At 48.3% G+C, this 19,573-nt stretch overlaps 1 protein-coding gene across 5 annotated transcripts in view; it reads left to right on the top strand.

The window, feature by feature from the left end:
- The window catches only part of Lrrc8d (leucine rich repeat containing 8 VRAC subunit D), a 108,455-nt gene extending 89,097 nt beyond the window's left edge, over window positions 1-19,358 (top strand). For all 5 annotated transcript variants that reach the window (XM_038310591.1, XM_038310608.1, XM_038310616.1 and 2 more), the window contains exon 3: window positions 15,950-19,358. In XM_038310591.1, the coding sequence (XP_038166519.1) occupies window positions 15,952-18,528 (2,577 nt within the window). In that variant the 5' untranslated portion in view covers window positions 15,950-15,951 and the 3' untranslated portion in view covers window positions 18,529-19,358. The remainder of the gene's footprint in view (window positions 1-15,949) is intronic.
- Window positions 19,359-19,573: the final 215 nt, after the last annotated feature.

Here is a 19,573-nt window from a genome sequence, read left to right as displayed (position 1 = left end):
AGAAAAAGGAAAGAAATGAAAATAATTTTACTTAACTGCCTGTCCTTTTGGTGGGTGGGCAGACTTGCTTACAACCTCAGTGGTATAATGAATTCTTTTAGTTTTGAAGTTTGGTAAACCAGATTTTAAAAATAATCTATAATAGTGGAGAAGAGAGTTTTAATGAGAATGTGAAAACATTTCCCCTTTGTTTCTGCTTTCCTGTAATTCCAGAATACTCAGAATTCCAGCAGAATCACATTAAAAGTATGTTATTTCCTAAAATAGGATTTTTAATGCTATCACCTTTAAGGCTATATTTACATGTACTTCATATCTACAACTGGAAATAAGTTTTCATGTTAGGATAAATCCCTTACAGTTGTGTAGTTGTGTGTGTGTGTGTGTGTGTGTCTCACACACACACACACATGGAGCATGTGACCTGATGTCATTATCAACTAAGTGAACCATCGGTCTATTTCTAAAAAAATGAAATATGGAGACTTAGAATCTAAAACCTTAAACCTTAAGGGGACATTTGTGAACAGCAAGAAAAGAATTAGCATTTAAAAATTTTGTATTTTGTCATTTGTTTGCTTTTTTAAAGGCTCCCACGTAGTGTTGAACTCTGTAGTTGAAGATTGCCTTGAACACTTGGATGCCGCCTCTACCTCCTGCTGTTGGCACACGGGCCTGCATCACACACCACTGTTTTCTGGTGCCAAGAATCAGAGCAGGGTTGTGTATGTTGTGTATGCTGGGCCAGCACTCCTGACTGTAGAAGATTAACACGGTTGCTGTTTCGCTTCTGCGGTTTACAGAAGCAGCTAACTCGGGTCACCTTTAACTCTGTGTCCAGAAAGGGTCCGTGTGCTTCTCTGTCTGACCACTGTTCATCCTGAGTGACCCTTGGAGGCTACCACCGAGCCTCGCCCGTTTCGTGAGTGTGGAAGCAGAAGCAGAGACCAAGTGCCCATAGCCACTCTAGGGACTGTAAAGCCATCCCTTCGGACGCCGGTGTTTCGTCCCATAGCTGTGGCCCGTACGGGTAGACCTGGCCCGGCTTCCACCGCATCATGCGTATCTGAGAAGTACTCTGTTGTTTTTTAAGAATCTTGCAGTATTGCATTTTCTGTCGCTGGCGGCATCTGGGCTGTTTTATGCAGTGTGTTCCTTGTTTCTAAGCAGGTGAGCAGTAGGGGCTGTGCCAAGTGTGGGCACTGGGCCGTCTCTTCCAGCCCGATTTTCCCCAGAGGTTTAGCTTAAAACAAACATAGGTGGAATTTGTGGTCTGGTTCCCTTCTTTCTTCCCAGTTTACAAATTAAAGCGGTCCTTCCGTAAGTTCAGACAGAGTTAGTCACTTCCTGTCCTGGGTCCCGCCGTTTTGTAATTAATTTGTTTATATGTCACTCCTTTCCACCCCCACCCTTGCCTCCAAGCGAGTTCTTCAAGAGCTGGAACCGGGTCTGACACTAGCCCGGCGCTGGTGACAAGTGGGTGAATCACGTTGCACAAGAGGTGGAGGGATTTGCCCAGAGTAACAGGCCTGAAATATAAGGGACTTTCACAATTCCCCGTCTCCTGCTTGGCAGACTGCCAGATGTGTTTCTAGTGCCTTGAAGTGCGTGCGTGTGTGCCTGTGTGCGTGCGTGCGTGAGTGCCTGAGTGCGTGTGTGTGCGTGCGTGCGTGCGTGCGTGTGTGTGTCTGTGAGAGAGAGAGAGAGAGAGAGAGAGAGAGCACGCGTGTTCGCGTGCACCCTGCGCTGTCATTCTCAATCTTCTTGAATTAGGGACTCTCCCTGATTCTCCGGCCAGGTTAGCAGCTGCCAAGCCCCAAGGAAGCGCCTGTCTTTATCACACTGGGGTGACAGGCATGTTTGTCATCACATGGGACTTTTTCATGGGTTCTGGGGAATCTGAGCTGAGATCCTTTTACTCACCTCCCCAGCCCCTGACCGTTTTCCCACCTAGTGATGACGCCGATGGCTGTCACTCGGCACAACGACCTCCTCTCCTGTGTGTCAGCCTAAGGCTCAGATGAAGTGATATTCTCTGTGGACGTACTGGGGCCGGAAGCCCCTGTGGTACCAAGAGTATGTGACTATCATTCTAGTCTGTTATTCCAGTTGCGACTTCAGCCGTCTTTCACGGTCGTTGTCTCATTTGCTTTATATTACTCCAGGAAGTGGGTGACCTCTCTGCCCTTTCGCAGATGTGAGAACTGAGGTATAGTGTGGCTGAGAACATCAGCTATGATCAGCTCCTTTCTTTCCGACAGAGGCACAGGGCTAGACTTCAGCCTCCTTCAGGATTCTGTCTGCTGCCCTGCCCTGGCTCCTGAAGCCTCTAGAGTGAGCCAGAAAGGCAGACTGTTTCAGCCTGAGCAGAGGTCCCTTCTCCTAGTGCCAGGGTCCTGCTGGGCACTGAAGCTGCGGGAGTAGAGTGGGTAGTAACTTTTAATGGGACTGGCTACCATCTGCTGTGGTAACCAGCTCTGGCAGCCTGGTGCAGCCTGGAGTGGGCAGGCCCTGCAGCAGACGCCAACCTCTGGATCGCTTTTGTCTCAATGGGGAGTTCCTCGCTGGGACTCTCAGGAAATGAAGCCTGCTATGTCCAGCTGCTGCTTCCTGTTCCTATAATTCTGAGACACGTTTTTTTTTTTTTTCAAGAGTAGAATGCATTTATTTTTAAACCGGTGGAAAATACCGTCAACCTGCTCCTTCTTGGCATTTCCTTAAAAACTGGGTGTGCTTGTTTGAGCTTTAAAGGGCTAAGTGAGAGAAACTCCCCTAGTGCCGCCTGGGGTGGCCAGAGCCTGGTGGATTTCTGCTTTTCACCAGCAGGAGTGAAAAGCAATGAAGACGGATCTGGTGGAGCAGCGAGCTCCTGGAGGTTGATGGCAGTGTTTGGGGGAGGCCTGCCGTTTACATCTGTGGCTTGTGCAACTCGGGCCTGCTTTTTCTTCTGCCTGTGATTGTGACATTAGCAAATTAGCGACTTGAGTCATTGAAGCCGCACCGGCTCCTCTCACAACCCTGTGAGCAGAAAAGAGCCATCAGGCTAGGTGACTGAGAGGCAGCGGGGTAAAGGATTGCTTGTGCCACCAGTGACTCCATAACCGAAAGCCACAGGTGGAGATACCTTCCCTACTGCCTCATTTTCCTTTCCATTCCCTCAGCAGCAAGAGAGCATTTCGGCTCTAGTGGTTTGCCTTTGTAGAAACACTAATTTAGGAAACATTTTGCGGCGTAAACTTCAAAGAAGATCTTAAGTATACCAAGCTCTGAGTTAATCTTGGCTGTGATTTTAGCCCCTAGAGGTGGAGGAGGTGTGTGCATAACAACCTAAGATTGCCCTGTGAAGATGGCCTGCACACCTCCCTTCCCCCAATTCCCCAATCCCCTCCCCCTAAAACCTGTGGTCACGGAAGTGCAGAGTAAATCAAGCTAGGTCACTGGCACCCTCCTTAGAAAGGATAAATATTTCTTTCCATGCCGTCTTCCTTTCAGTGAAATCTAACTTGAGTTCTCTGAATGTTTAGCCTTCCCAGGAAGTTTGGACCGGTGGAGAGTCTGATACTGTTTGCATTATGAGATACCCACAGAGCTGTTCACTCACGGCCACGTGGGTGTGTGTTTGCGCACGCACGTGCTCATTATGTTCCTCGTCAGAATGTGCTTGTGGTATATAATTTGATGCCTCTGTGATTGTCACTTGGTGGCTGTCAGACTCTCCTTTCCTGGCCTAAAGTGCATCCTCAGCCAGATCGCCTGCCTTCACTCCTGCCGCAGCCTGGCCTTGGTATTTGTTGTCCAGGCAAGTTGAAAGAAGCAAATATTCAAGTTCCTGCTTGGTCCTGGCCCACCTGAGCCAGGTGTCCTCATTGCAGAGGCCTCTGGGTCCCAGCTTGCTCTCAGCAGGCTCTCACCTGCACAGGCAGCTGTGGCCTCTCCTTTAGGCTCTCCATGACTGCTGAATGACAGATGTCAGCTTAGGACTCCACCTGGAGCAAGTCCCTCTGCCGGCTTCCAGACTGACTTCTTCCTAGTGCCTGTCTTCCTTCTGTTTCCCCGCTCCCCTTTGTCCTTGTCTTCTGTCACATCCCTGGGTCCCCGGGTGTTAGTGATTCTTACTTTTTGCCTCCTTGAGTAAGTAGTCCCATCTTGCATGCTCATAGTTCCACCCCTGGTCTTCATTTTTGACATTCTTAGCTCCACCCAGATTTACCTCTGCTTAAGTATGTCATCCAATCCAAGATAGCCAAACTGAAAAAGTAAAGTTAGTCATTTTTCCTGTCTTGTGAGACAGGCGCCTAGTCTCATTGCCCCCCTGCTACAACCTTCCAAGGGCCCTTACTGCCTCCTCCTATGTTCAGTCTGACAGTGTTTCCCCGAGCCCGACTCCTGGAAAACATCCCCATATCTGCCCATTTCCCAGACCTCTCCCGCCTCACTCTTTGGGGATCTGAGAAAACCACAACAAGCCACTCTGCTCTCGGGTGCTCTGAGGTGAGCCCATCTCTCCTGTCTCCAGGTTCCCACAACACTCAGGTCTCTACAGGTCTTTTTGAGTCCGGACTCCCTTTACTTTGAGCTAACCCTCATTAGTGAATGTTTTATTGCACTGGCCCGAGTTAAATCATCTTCCTTCCTGTCCAGTGTATTTTGCCTCTCACAAGTTTATTAACTTTGTTATAGTTACTATCCTGTTTGTTATTTTAATGTGATTTTATAGTATGTTAATTAATTATATTTTTTGGGTTTTTTTGAGACAGGGTTTCTCTGTAGCTTTGGAGCCTGTCCTGGAACTAGCTCTTGTAGACCAGGCTGTCCTTGAACTCACTGAGATCCACCTGCCTCTGCCTCCTCTGCTGGGATTAAAGGCGTGCGCCACCACCGCCTGGCTTGTTAATTTACTTTTATAATTTGTCAGTTATTATTTGTGTCCGGCTTCCCACGCGGCCTCTGAAGTTGTGCGGCTCTCCTCGTTTCCAGGCAGCTGAACAGAGGAAAAGGACGGTCGGATCAAGCAGCCTTGTCTTTAGAGAGGGTGCCAGGGAGTTGAACTCCTTGCAATCCCATTGGCCCAGCTTCACCGCGTTAGACTGGGAAACGTCTTCATGTAGTAACAGTGCACCCAGGGAAATTGCATGGTAGTGATACAGGGGTCCCCACCACAGTGGTAGAGAGGGAGAGTGGTTTTGTAGTGGAATTTGGTGGTCTGTATTTTATTTTATTTGTAAATCTAAGGATTAAACCCAGGATCTAGGGCATGCGAGGCAGGCAAGTGCTATACCACCTTTAAGTGCAAGTGTTCATTTTCCCTCACCGTGTGTCTCTGCTCTCAGAAATGTGTATCTCTGTGGTGGGTGATGTTAGCTAACCTCTTGAGCGGTGTGTCACGCTGTAACAGAATGAATCTCTGCTTCCCGAAGTACATTCAGAGTGTTTAAACAATGCTGGACCAGACTGTAGTGGTCCATAGGATTTAAGGTAACCATGGGCAGAGCTGTAAGCTGTAACAGGGCATAGACTCTGTCTGTCTTGGTATCTTACGTAAGCACAATGCCAAACACATGTCCTACACCAGACGTTTTCTGGATGTTAGCCGGGCACTGTTAATCTTAGCACTAAGGAGGCAGAAGCTGGTGGATCTGAGTTTGAAGTCAGCCTGACCTACAGAGTGAGCTCCGGGAGTCAGGGCTACACAGAAAAACCCTGTCTGGAAAAAACAAAAAGAGAGAGAAAGTGCGGGTCTTTATGAGTTGATAGCTTTATCACAAAAAGGTTGTGTGAAGTCTGTGACCAAGCTAAATGATCAGCAACTCCAGGTCCTGGCTCCAGTGCAGTGTGTGATGTTTGAGACTAGTGAATGGACTGACCCTTAACTAACCTTTGTATTTCTTGGCATTGACAACCCCAGATATTGGTCTGTTGTAGCATTAGACATTAATGACCATAGTTCTAACATGTACAACGGAGCAACTTGTCTCGGTTTTTGTTGCTATTGTTGTTTTGAGATGGTGTCGCTATGTGGCCCTCTGACTTCTACATCTATGCTTTAGCACTTGTAGGGACACACGGACACACGCACATACCACAACGTGTATGCATGCACATGCACACAAAAGTAAATTAAAATACATTCTCTAAGTTCGCTAGGACTGTTCTTTCAGAAGTAAATATGTATTTCCCAGAAAGCAAATATTCAGGATGATCCCAAGTCAGATCTCTCCGTAGTCCCCTGGGAAGCAGCCGTCTGCAGTAAACATGCTGAGCAGACGCTTGCCGACGTGGACGTTTTGTGCTGTCCCATCCCCAGGTTCAGCTTTTGTAAACCGACATGCTCGGCGGTACTTCCCTGTTACAGCTCCACTGAAGGAAATGCTTCGTGTTCTAACTGAACTGTGTGGCTCTCTGACGGGTCTGCTAGTGTCTGCACCGCAGGAACAGGGAGGTGGCACTCGTCCCAAGCTTGCCTTAGCCTGTGAAGGGACTGAGACGAAGTGCCCTTTCAGGAGAGCGGCCAGGCGGGCAGATGGTTCGGAAGCAAAGAAGAGCACTTAAGTTTGAGTGAGACATCTTTGTTTTATTAAAACCCTTTGAAATAGGACAAAAGTAACGTTCAGCCAAATTTACCAGTTTACCACTGATTCTAAAATAAGGCATTAAAAGGTCAACCATTGGAGGCATTGTTGGTTATCAGAGGTATTTCCTAGCACCAGGGTGAGGTCATTATAAGAGAGATGATTTTATCGGAGGTTATTATTGGTTTTGAAGAATCTGCACTGTAATTGCTGCATTATTAGATTGTTGTATGTGTTTATTAAAGTCTTCTCCTTACCTATTGGTTTTCTTGATTTTTTTTTCCCTATGTTTTTCTTCATTGATTTATTTTTCTCCCTCCTCTCAATTTTTTTTTTTTTTTTGGTTTTCGAGACAGGGTTTCTCTGTGGCTTTGGAGCCTGTCCTGGAACTAGCTCTTGTAGACCAGGCTGGTCTCGAACTCACAGAGATCTGCCTGCCTCTGCCTCCCGAGTGCTGGGATTAAAGGCGCGCGCCACCATCGCCCGGCTCCTCCTCTCAATTTTTATGACCTCTCCACTACCCCATACGTGCACAACTTCTTTTTATTTTGTTTTGTTTTGGGTTTTCAAGACAGGGTGTCTCTGTAGCCCTAGCTGTCCTGGAACTCACTCTGTATGTAGAACAGACTGGCCTCGAACTCATAGAGATCTGCCTGCCTCTGCCTCCCAGGTGCTGGGATTAAAGATGTGCGCCACCACTGCCTGGCCCACATGCCTCATTTTAAAAGTTACATCTATTTATTCATATGTGTATGGGTGAACACATGCTACAGCATGCGTGTGGAGGACAGCTGTGGGAGTCGTTTTGTGTGTGGGTGAGTGCATGCCATGACACACGTGTGTGGGTGAACACATGCTACATGCGTGTGGAGGACAGCTGTGGGAGTCGCTTCTGCCTTTCCCCATTCTGGGTTCCAAGGGTTAAACTTAGGCTATCGGTCTTGACGGCAGGCGCCCTTTACCCACTGATCCACCTCACCAGCTCCCATGATCCTTCGCTGTTTTTCTTGCCAGCACCACATTGCAATTCCTGGCCATGCCTACCCCCGTTTCCTTTAGCCTTGTTTTTTGAGATCTAGAGGCCATTGTGTTCCAGTGGGAGCATTCGGCCTGTCTGCTGTGGTGTTTTATTCTCCTTTCGTCCACAGGAAAAGGAAAGGCTTAGGCTTCCCTGAGGAGATAGTAAGGCCGTGTGTACTCCTGTCTCATGGATAGTATGTGAGCTGAAGACAGAATGAGAACCCGAGCAAGCTAACACATTCTTACACTGTCGGTTCCGTTTCAGCTCAGTGTCGTAGGGTTTCTCTCGCTGTGAAGAGACACCATGACTAGAGCAGCTCTTATACCTACAGTTCAGAAGTTCAGCCCATTATCGTCACAGCGGGACATGGTGGTGCTGGAGAAGAAGCTGATGCGCAGGTAACAGGAAGTGAACTGGCCTAGGCATAGCTTGAGCATAGGAGACCTCAGAGCACGCCTCCACAGTGACACACTTCCTCCAAGGCCACACCTTCTAATTGTGTCACTCCCTATGAGCTTATGGGGCAGTCACATTCAAACTTCCATTTCTTCATGATCCTACACAGGCTTCAAGGCTTGATTTCATTCTCACAACCCTTACCCTGTTTTTCCACCCCCCATGCTCCCTGCCTCACTCGCTGTTGACTGTTTAGTTAGCGGAAACTCTTTTACATTGACTTTAAAAGAATAAAATTAAAGCTGTCTTGCTTTTCTCTGCCTCCCTGAGAGGAGCAATCTAGGGTTTCCCTTCAATTGTAGCTATCCTACAAACCAGATTGCAGGTATAAATAATCAGAGGCTCCGACTGTAGGGTCCCTGAGGTATGCTAGCTTCCTTTCGATTGTACTGTCCATGGTATTATATCCTAGGATCTTTCATGTGAGTTCTTTAAATGTGGGTGAAGACAAAGTTCATTAATTTGTTTTAAAAGTATGCTTGGCCCCACAAACGGCATGACAGATGTTATCAACCACTGAATGCTGATATCACTGTAGTAATATTTACCCAACTAAGTATATAGACTAAGCATTTGGTATATATTTCTTTGAACTTTTATATATAACCTACTCACTTTCCAAAGAGATTTGAAGGCTTGTGAAAACGATTCAGTTTCTATAAACTGTGTGAGTCACAGTAAATGTGCAGGACTGGGACAACAAACGGGACAGGAAGCAGACTGAGTGAGTGCTGCTCCTTCTCCCTCAGTTAGGTCATGGTGGAATCCTTTCTGCTCTCTTTGGCCCTTACCTCTCATAAGATACCCACTTGACTCTCCACTTCCTGTAGCTCAAGCCTAAAGTTCTGCTTGTATCTTTCAACCCAAATAATGCAACAGTCCATGAGGCCCTAAACAGTCTCACAGGCACAGATAACATTTCTTTCTTACCAGTTCCACCTCAGTCCACTCTTCAGTGGTTTGCCCCTGCCCTTAGTCTGATGACATCAAATGAGGCCTTATAGCTCTCCCCACCCCAGCGTGACTCACCGTGGGCTCGCTCTCTAAGCCCATGCCAAATCTTTCAGCTTCTTGGGTGTTCCTCGCACTCCCCCACTTTCTATAGGCCTCTCCATATTCTGGGCCAGCCTGCTCTACACTCTTCACGTCTCCTTTTCCTCTTCCTTCCTCCCTGATCTTGACCATAAGAAACCCCACATTACCCTTCCCATTGCAGTGCAACCAGGGAAGAGGCCAAAGCCTCCTAGGATCGGAATTTCTGCAATGTGAGAGCTCTCTTTAGGGAAAATCACAACCAAAGTAGCGATCCAGAGTGGTGTGGGGCCTGTGCAGAGGCAGGGCTGCCACAGGGAAAGCTCACTCCACTGTTTGGGTCATTGGTCACTGCCTTTCCTCTTGGTGGCTCTTCACAGATCGTGACAGTGTGTATATCCAACCAAGTGTGTGTGTGTGTGTGTGTGTGTGTGTGTGTGTGTGTGTGTGTGTGTGTGTGTCTGTGTGTGTTTTCCCCCTGCTCTGCACACTGTGAAAGGGGAAATAGGTCTGGATTTGCCTCCCAAGTTTTCCCCAGGAATTCCCATTGTGTTTACACTTGAATGTACAGATAAGCTTCTTGGATGACCGGGAAGTGATAGTGGATAGCTGAATAGATTCAGTTGTGGGGTGCTCACATGTGCTGGTGTGGGATACTCAGATGTCCCAACGTTGCCTGTGCAACATTTACATGAACTTGGTAGAAGCCTGGTGTGGGAAGTTCTTCTGTATCTGTGTTGCTTTTATTGGTTAATGAATAACTTTTTTTTATTGGTTAATGAATGGCTTTTGGCCAATGGCTTAACAGAATATAGCCAGGCTGGAAAGATATAGAGAGAGAATAGGCGGAGTCAGGGAGAAGCCATGTAGCCCCGCCAGAGACAGGTGCCAGACAGAACTTTACCCGGTAAGCCACGGCCACCAGGCGATACGCAGATTAATAGAAATGGGTTAATTTAAGATAGAAAAGTTAGCCAGAAATACGCTTAAGCTATTGGCCAAACAGTATTGCAAATAATATACTTTCTGTGTGATTATTTCGAGTCAGGGCTGTTGGGAAGCGAACGAGCAGTCTCCGCCTACAGAAGCCAAAGCCAAGTTGAGAACATCTGGACTCCCTGGTTCTTTTATATAAGTTCATCGTGTAAAACAAACTTAGCAACAAGTTTTATAGGATTCTTCAAATAAAACATGTTCTTCAACGTGGCACGTCCTAACACAGCTAAGTTCTGTCGCGTGCTTTTGATGTACCCTGCACTTGGAGAACCTGGTTTGACACAATGTTCTGCGTTATTGTCCACAGTAAAATTTGCACAGGATGAGAGACATTTACTACTATCTCATGGGCTCCTCTCATTCATAGTTCCAGTTCCACCGTCTGTGTGGCAGTGTAGACACATCCATGCAGGTCATGAAGGGAGCCAGCGGCAGGAGGCTGCTTCCTGGCCTGTGGTATAGTGTCACCTCTGATGTGCTAAGTCCGTCGGCTTCTGTCCCAGAGAACATGGGCTTATCGCTCTGTTAGCAGTCAGTTGGTGTCTCTCCTATTGGGGATATGTCTGCTTTTACCCTGTCATTGTTTCCCCAGCTGCCTGTAGATGCCTGGCTGCAATGAGCTAACTTCAGAATAACCTGTGTTGTCCATTTGGACGTTGAGAGGTGCCTGTCAGCACCCATCGGTTTCATCTTGGTATAATTACTAGTGACCTTTCTTGCTGGCAGCACTGGGCTTGGGTTCAGTATCTAATGAGCCTGCTTCTGGCATGCGGCTGGGTGCCTGTGTGGTTCATTCTTCCACTAGCCTGTGCTGTGCCCTGGGGACATGAAGATAAAGGAAGCCACCTGCTAGGAAAGGAGCTCACAGCAGCTGGAGGGAGCCCACAGGATACTGCTGAGGGCTATGCAGATGTCACAGCAACCGGTATATGATCATTTCAATCCCAGGAGCTAAGGTTTCCTAACACGCCACCCAGGAGCCTTTTAACTTCAATTTGAGAGGTTTTTAAGGCCAGCAGTGTAAGCATCTGACCGAAGTGCCCAGCATTTCCCGCAGTCTCTCACACCTAGGGATCCCACAGACTCAGGGGTCAGTATCTAAGCAGATGAACGTGGACGTGTGAATGGGGCGGGGGGGCTTCCTGTCTCAGAGATGACTAGAAGGGAATGCTGTGAATGTCTGGGCTATGGAAAGCTGCAGGGTTTTCCGTTTTGTTTTTCGGGTCCAGCTTCCAGCACAAACCACGTTCACCTGTGTTCACAGACATCTGTTTACGAAGGCATGGGTGAGATGTAGGGGTGTAAGTTAGCAAAGCTCCCCTAATGGAGCCCCTTAAAAATGCTTGCTGGGCGTGGTAGCACACACCTGTTGTCCCAGCACTTACGGGGTGGAAGCAGGAGAATGAGAAGCTCAGGGCTGTCTGAACTGTGTGAGAACCATCTAACAACCTTTCGAAAACTGCAAGGGGGAGGGAGGAAGAAGGGAGAATGGAAGGAAGAAAGGAGGGGGGAGAGAGGGAGGGAAGGAGGAAGGAAGGAAGGAAGGAAGGAAGGAAGGAAGGAAGGAAGGAAGGAAGGAAGGAAGGAAGGAAAACGGACCGACCACACTGAACTGGGTCAAATCAGGATTCTGAAGACCCGACCAACCTCTTGGCTTTAGTTAGTGATGTCCTCCTCTGGACCTTTGTTGAACTCAGATCCCCGATCTTTGCATTTCTGCTGGGACATTTCCTCAGCAAGAAGACCTCTTTTTCCCTTTCTTTTTTAAATGTGCATGAGTGTTTTGCATGTGTGTCTGTGTACCATGTGTGTGCCTGGCACCCTCAGATCAAAAGAGGGCATTAGATACCCTGGCACTGGAGTTACAGATGGCTGTGAGCCACCATGTTGGTGCTGGGAATCAAACCTGGGTTTTTTGGAAGAACAGCCAGTGCTCTTAATCAACCATGGACCCATCTCTACAGCCTACTTTTTTTTCTATTTTTGTGTGCTCATGTGTGAGACTAATACATAACTCAGCTCAGAGATGCCATCCTCCTGCCTCATCCCTCAGAGTGTTTGGGTTAAGGCGTCTATCACTGCATATAGCTAATCGTTAATTTATCACAATTCCCCTGTTTAATCCGCCCAAACATGGCACATGGTAAATACTCTGTATGTGGTGAATGAGGTTTCTGGCAGAGTGTTCCCTTGTGTGGGGCCACGGGGACTAAGCATTTTTAAATTCACTGCCCTTTGTGATAAAGAGAACCCAGTGGTCATCTGTGGAGAGACTTCTGGGTCTTTGTATTTATTGTTCCTTTGCCCAAAGCTGTGTCCCCCTACAGCAGCCCATCATTCCAACTTCCCCTCCTTTGTTAAACCACCGATTGGGGTATCCTCCTACGTCCTGCTTGTGTATTTGCACCTGCCATGTCCTGGCCTCTCCCGTACTTTGCATTAATCTAGTCAGAGCAATTCCCCCCCTTATTGTGTATCACCCCCACCCCAGCCAGCTGAGCTGGAGGATGCTGGAGGGGAAGTATGGTCTTCTGCATTCCTCCACCCGCTCTGGCCCCACGGTACCTGGCCTGCTGGTGAGTTCCTTGCATCCTGAGTGAAGGTCATAAAAGATTACCCTAGTGTCCAAGGTGATTACCTCATTCTAGTGTCCTGTGTCCTCAAAGCCAAGGGCAACCGTGAAGTCCCCTCTCCAGCGGTCAGCCATTGCTAACAAGGCTGACTCTGGCAAAGAGAGAGATCTGGAGATGAAAGATTCTGTTGCCTTTCTCTAATTAACACACGGAGGTAGGTCGCTTTCTGATTAGTACAGGGAGGTCGCTTAAGCTTTTTGTGCCTCGTGTTTTCCTGTAGTATTAGGCAGTAATAATTTAGCCCGAATCAGTGGGCTGTTGTGAGAACAGCTGAGCTTGTGTGGGAAAGCCGTTTGCACACTGGAGAGTACTGCACACATGAGAAGCCCTGTCATCTGGTAGATGGAACATTGCTTTGGCCTTAGACGCCAGTATCAGTCCTTCCGTTTCCATGAATTAAACTCTGTGAGCTTGTTTCTGCTGTGAACACTTAAGGAGCCCGGGGTGGTGTTGAAGCCCATGGGGTGGTTTGAATGAGCATGGGACCCGTAGGCTCATATGTTTGAATGCTCAGACTGCTTGGGAAGGGTTAGGTCATGCAGCCTTGTTGGAGGAGGTGTGTCACTGGGGGCAGACTTGGAGCTTTAAAAGCCCCATGCCATTCCCGGTTAGACCCCCTACCCTCTGTTTCATGCTTGTAGATCAGAGGCAAGCTCTCAGCTGCGGCACCACGCCTGCCTGCCTACTGCCATGCTCCCAGCCATGCTCCATTGTCATGGACTGACCTCTGAAACTGTAAGCGAGCCCCCTGTTAAATACTTTCTTTTAAAGGTTGCCATGGTCATGGTGCTTTCTGTCATCGCGATTGAATAGTAACTAAGACAGCATACAGAATAAAACTCTAGACTGCTCGTCATGGGTTTGTTTTCAGGATCCCATCTTGTATGAAAGTGGGGGTCAGAGCCTGTGTGACTCTTCTAAGACAGTGCCTGGTACATGGAAGGAAGATGGCAAGTGCTGGCTGGCTATTGTCACTGTCACTAAGTGCCCCCATGTTCTTCCGGAGGTCAGGGTGGGTCATGGTTTGTACTAGGGTGCGATAGCTTGATTACTGTCAGTGTGCTAGGAGCAGGGCAGGGAAGGCTGCGCTACATCTGGGAGCTCATGAGTTCAGCAGAAGGAGGGTGGGGAGATGTCGGGGACAAATCCCGTGGCGGTGGCAGTGCAGACAGCCTCTGGAAGTCATGTCCTTCTGAGCATGGGTTGATGCTGGTCTTCATTTGGCGTTATCACTCTTGCTGGAGAGGGAGGAAGCCAATGTGAAGTGGGCAGTTGGCATGCTCCCTGCTACGACCTTCCAGGCTTTCTGCTTCCTTCGTCTACTGGGAAAAGGCCAGGCTTCTAGCTCCCCTGAGATGCTTGACACAGGACTGAAGGCTTGACAGCTAGGAAACGGCACCATAAAACCCACGGTTCCTCTTGTGTGGCCGTTTATCTCTTTCATGATAAGGCCTGATCTGATGTTTTTATTCTCAGTCACAAGTTGCTTTGCAGGGGCAATTCAAGTTAATAGCTGTTCCCCCTCCCTATTCTACATATACAGTTAGTAGATGTTCTCAGAACCTTTGTATTTTGAAGATGATGATTAAAATCTCATGCATTATTTCATTGACCAAGCACCCTACTATGTCAGGTGTTGTATACAGAACAAGGAAAGGAAATGGCTGTGGCTCCTGCCCTCGCCACGGCCCCTGCCGTCACCACGGCCCCTGCCCTCACTGGACTGGTCACTGTGAAGAGGGCAGTGTTGGGCAGAGGTACTGCGGCCCGCGGGAGCAATCGCAGTGGGAACAAAGAGGAAAAGGAGACAGAAACCTGGCAGCTGAACAGACTGTGGAGGAAGAGTTCCAGGAAGAGAAACCTGGAGGGTGGGAGCAGCTGACGGGAAGTTTCCTAGCTGTGGGAGGGAGGTCTAACTGAAGGACCTGCTTCAAGCTGAAGGATGTCAAAGCGTGACAGGGGTGTAAGAGACAAGTCAGCAGTCAGTGCTCTCGGTACGGTGCCGTCAACATTCATCCCTCCCTCAGTCCTCAGACCAAACATGAGCTGCTGCTTGTATTTCTTTTACTCTGGCTTGCTGTAATTCCAGCAGCCCTTCTTCCTGCCTGTATTGCTAAGCCCGTCACGAAAGGTCAAAAACACGTAAGATACAGGAAGTTCAGAATAAAGGGGTCTAAGTGGGCATGACATCAGCCATGCACCCCCCCCCGTGTGTGTGTGTGTGTGTGTGTGTGTGTGTGTGTATGTGTATGTGTGTGTGTGTGTGTGTGTGTGTGTGTGTGAGTGTGTGATGAGCACTCGAAGGCATTTCAGACTCAATCCTCAAAGTTTCCGTCTGTTGTCTTCAGAGGGCATACGTATAGCTCAGTGCTTTAGCTGCTTTGAGTTCTCAGGTTTGTTTTGACATAATTACGTAAAAGCTGTATCACTTAAAACCGTTGATAATCCCCACACCTGGGGAGTGGAGGCAGGCCGGGAGAGAAGCGAACAGGGTCTCTGGTGTAGGGCCTGCCTGGCATTCACAAAGCCCTGGGTTCAGTCCTTAGCAGCAAACACCGGGTGACCTATGCATGCCATCAAGCACTCAGAGAAGCTGGAGGCAGGAAGATCATGAGTTCAAGGTCATGTTGGGCAAGAATTCTATGAAGTGAGCTGCAGTCCCAGCTGAACTCTGCCTGAATTCTAGATCCTTAATTTCAGCTGTCTGTGGAATCTGTCTAAAAGGACTGGACATGTTGACATAAACTACTAGCAAATACTTGTGGTCCAAGCTGTGCTAAGAGCTCTTCATTCATTACGTAATTAACCTTCACAGCCATCCTCAGACTGCATCCCCTGTATACACAGATGGTAAACACAAGGCCATGAGACTCACACCTTCAGAAAGTGGCAAGTCTCAATCAGGAACATCCAGCTATGTCGAATGAATGGTAGCACGGAACTTTAGATTTATGCAAACAAATGTGGTCTCATTCCCCTGTCCCAATCCTTGAGTTCTCATCTTGTCGGTTCAGTATATAAATGCCACCACCTCTCGGCAGATCCTAGACCAACGAGAGCCTTAATGCACCCAGAACCTGTCCTTCCCTCCTTTAGTTTATTCCCTGCTGCAGCTGTCTTGGACACAAACATAAGACTGGGTGAGAAGACGTCCGTCTGGGTGAGCGCTGGGTTTTCCCTCTCTCACCTCCTGTTCCTCGCTGCTATGTAATGACGCTTTTTATTTTCTTTGTATTTTTCAGGAATGTTTACCCTTGCAGAAGTTGCTTCCCTTAATGACATTCAGCCAACTTACCGGATCCTGAAGCCATGGTGGGACGTGTTTATGGATTACTTAGCAGTTATTATGCTGATGGTAGCCATCTTTGCAGGGACCATGCAACTTACCAAAGATCAGGTGGTCTGTTTGCCAGTGTTGCCGTCCCCTGCAAATTCAAAGGCGCACACGCCACCCGCTACTGCTGACACCACCACCGAAGTCCCGAAGATGGAAACAGCCACCACGCCTCAAGACCAAACCGGGCGGACGACAGATGACGCTGCCTTCGGCACGTCGGCTGTGATGCCCGACGTACCTCTCCGAGCCACCCATCCTCACACAGAGTCCACCTTCCCAAATCAGGAGCTGAAGGAGAAGAGAGACCCGACGGGCCGCAAGACCAACTTGGATTTTCAGCAGTATGTCTTTATCAATCAAATGTGTTACCACCTGGCCCTTCCTTGGTATTCCAAGTACTTCCCATACCTCGCTCTCATACACACCATCATCCTTATGGTCAGTAGCAACTTTTGGTTCAAATATCCTAAGACGTGCTCCAAGGTGGAGCATTTTGTTTCAATATTAGGAAAGTGTTTTGAGTCTCCCTGGACGACGAAAGCGCTGTCCGAGACGGCCTGTGAGGACTCTGAGGAAAACAAGCAGAGGATCACAGGTGCCCAGACCCTACCAAAGCACGTGTCCACCAGCAGTGACGAGGGGAGCCCCAGCGCCAGCACCCCCATGATCAACAAAACTGGCTTCAAGTTCTCAGCGGAGAAGCCGGTGATTGAAGTGCCCAGCATGACTATCCTGGACAAGAAGGACGGAGAACAGGCCAAAGCTCTGTTCGAGAAAGTGAGGAAATTCCGTGCCCACGTAGAAGACAGTGACTTGATCTATAAGCTCTATGTGGTCCAAACCCTTATCAAAACTGCCAAGTTCATTTTTATTCTTTGCTATACCGCAAACTTTGTCAACGCCATCAGCTTCGAACATGTCTGCAAGCCGAAAGTCGAGCACCTGACAGGCTACGAGGTGTTTGAGTGCACCCACAACATGGCCTACATGTTGAAGAAGCTTCTTATCAGCTACATCTCCATCATTTGTGTCTATGGCTTCATCTGCCTCTACACTCTCTTCTGGTTATTCAGGATCCCCCTGAAGGAATATTCTTTTGAGAAAGTCCGGGAAGAGAGCAGCTTCAGCGACATCCCAGATGTCAAGAACGACTTTGCGTTCCTTCTGCACATGGTCGATCAGTACGACCAGCTGTACTCCAAGCGCTTTGGCGTGTTCCTGTCGGAGGTCAGCGAGAACAAGCTGAGGGAAATCAGTCTGAACCACGAATGGACTTTTGAGAAACTCCGGCAGCATGTATCTCGCAATGCCCAGGACAAGCAGGAGCTGCACCTCTTCATGCTGTCCGGGGTGCCCGATGCGGTCTTTGACCTCACAGACCTGGATGTGCTGAAACTCGAACTCATTCCAGAGGCGAAAATTCCCGCCAAGATCTCTCAGATGACCAACCTGCAGGAGCTCCACCTCTGCCACTGCCCCGCCAAGGTTGAACAAACCGCTTTTAGCTTCCTTCGCGATCACTTGAGGTGCCTTCACGTGAAGTTCACTGATGTGGCTGAAATCCCCGCCTGGGTGTATTTGCTCAAAAACCTTCGGGAGTTGTATCTGATAGGCAACTTGAACTCAGAAAACAATAAGATGATCGGACTCGAATCTCTGCGGGAGTTGCGGCACCTGAAGGTCCTTCACGTGAAGAGCAATCTGACCAAAGTCCCCTCCAACATCACGGATGTGGCCCCGCACCTCACGAAGCTGGTCATTCACAATGACGGCACCAAGCTCTTGGTCCTGAACAGCCTGAAGAAGATGATGAACGTCGCCGAACTGGAGCTGCAGAGCTGTGAGCTAGAGAGGATCCCGCACGCCATCTTCAGCCTTTCCAACCTACAGGAGCTGGACCTGAAGTCCAATAACATTCGCACCATCGAGGAGATCATCAGCTTCCAACACCTGAAGCGACTGACTTGCTTAAAACTGTGGCACAATAAAATTGTGACGATTCCACCCTCCATCACCCATGTCAAGAACCTGGAGTCTCTCTACTTCTCCAACAACAAGCTCGAGTCCCTGCCAGTGGCGGTGTTCAGTTTACAAAAACTCAGATGCTTAGACGTCAGCTATAACAACATTTCCGCCATCCCCATCGAGATTGGCTTGCTGCAGAACCTGCAGCATTTGCACATCACAGGGAACAAAGTGGACGTTCTGCCCAAACAGTTGTTCAAATGCGTGAAGTTGAGGACTTTGAACCTGGGGCAGAACTGTATCGCCTCCCTCCCCGAGAAAATCAGTCAGCTCTCCCAGCTCACCCAGTTGGAGCTGAAGGGGAACTGCCTAGACCGCCTGCCGGCCCAGCTGGGCCAGTGTCGGATGCTCAAGAAAAGCGGGCTCGTTGTGGAAGACCAACTGTTCGACACGCTCCCCCTGGAGGTCAGAGAGGCTTTGGATCAAGATGTCAGTGTCCCCTTTGCAAATGGGATTTAACTAAGCCAACGCGGGCACACCCACCCACGTGCAAGGACAACTTCCTGGATTGCCGATGCTCACGCGCAAGTTATTACAAGATAACGCATTTTAGGAGTAGAGACGCCCTTCAAACAAAACACGGCGGGGTGCGCACAGGCTGGGAGCAGACTAAACTGAATGTTCAACGTTTGTAGTCTTTTAAGTCATTCATTTCCAGATCTTTTTTTTCTTTTTGTTTTGATTTTTTTTTCCTTTCTTTCTTTGGTTTTGTTTTTCTTCTTCTGGGGAAAGGGAAGGAAAAATTATAATCACTGATCTCAGTTTTTTTTTAAATTGTAAGTTGGATGCGGCTGCTGGCTGAATGTTTACACATCGCTTGCCTGCTAAAGTAAATGATTAAATTGACTTTCTTCTTACTACACTGCCTTTTTTGAGGTGTCGTGATTTATTTTTTTGTTTAACTGGTGCAATGTCACTTAACTTTGGATTACTGAAGACACAAGGGGCCAGAATCATAAGTTTAGATTTGCTAAAATATTGACTTCTTTACAGTTTTAATTTAAAGCAAGTGAACCGTGCGCTTTGGAGCGTTTGGCACTTCTGAGACTGCCACACCAGACCGTGCAGCCTTGCTGGCCTGTGGAGTGTCAGGGCTCTGTGATGGTTTCTCAAGGACAGATACCAAAAGTGAAGTAATCCATCCTTCAGTGGCCACTGTATGCCCATGGGCTGGAGTTTTGGTTATTTATGGTACACTTCTGTGCCGGTATGATAGGACTGCCAATAAATAGAAAATGTGTTTTTAAAAAATAAATTTAATAACAATAAATAAGTTTATCTATCTTGTAGTGATTTGCAAGCTTCTGGTATCATTTGGAGCATAAACAGATTCCGTTTCCTATGTCTTGGCGGTGGTGTCAGCGAGGAGGGTGGCTGCTGGAGATGGTGTGTGGGAAAGACAGGACTTGCAGTCCACCGAGCTGGAAGACGCCTGGGCCCAGCTTTCGTGTGCTCTTTAGTGACAAGTTGTATTTCCTGTGTTTGTCTGTGAGGAGGAAGGGTG

This window comes from Arvicola amphibius, chromosome 1, assembly GCF_903992535.2.
Source record: "Arvicola amphibius chromosome 1, mArvAmp1.2, whole genome shotgun sequence".
Classification (NCBI taxonomy): domain Eukaryota; kingdom Metazoa; phylum Chordata; class Mammalia; order Rodentia; family Cricetidae; genus Arvicola; species Arvicola amphibius.
The sequence above is the reverse complement of the archived record's forward strand: the minus strand, read 5'-3'. Positions and strand labels throughout refer to the sequence as shown.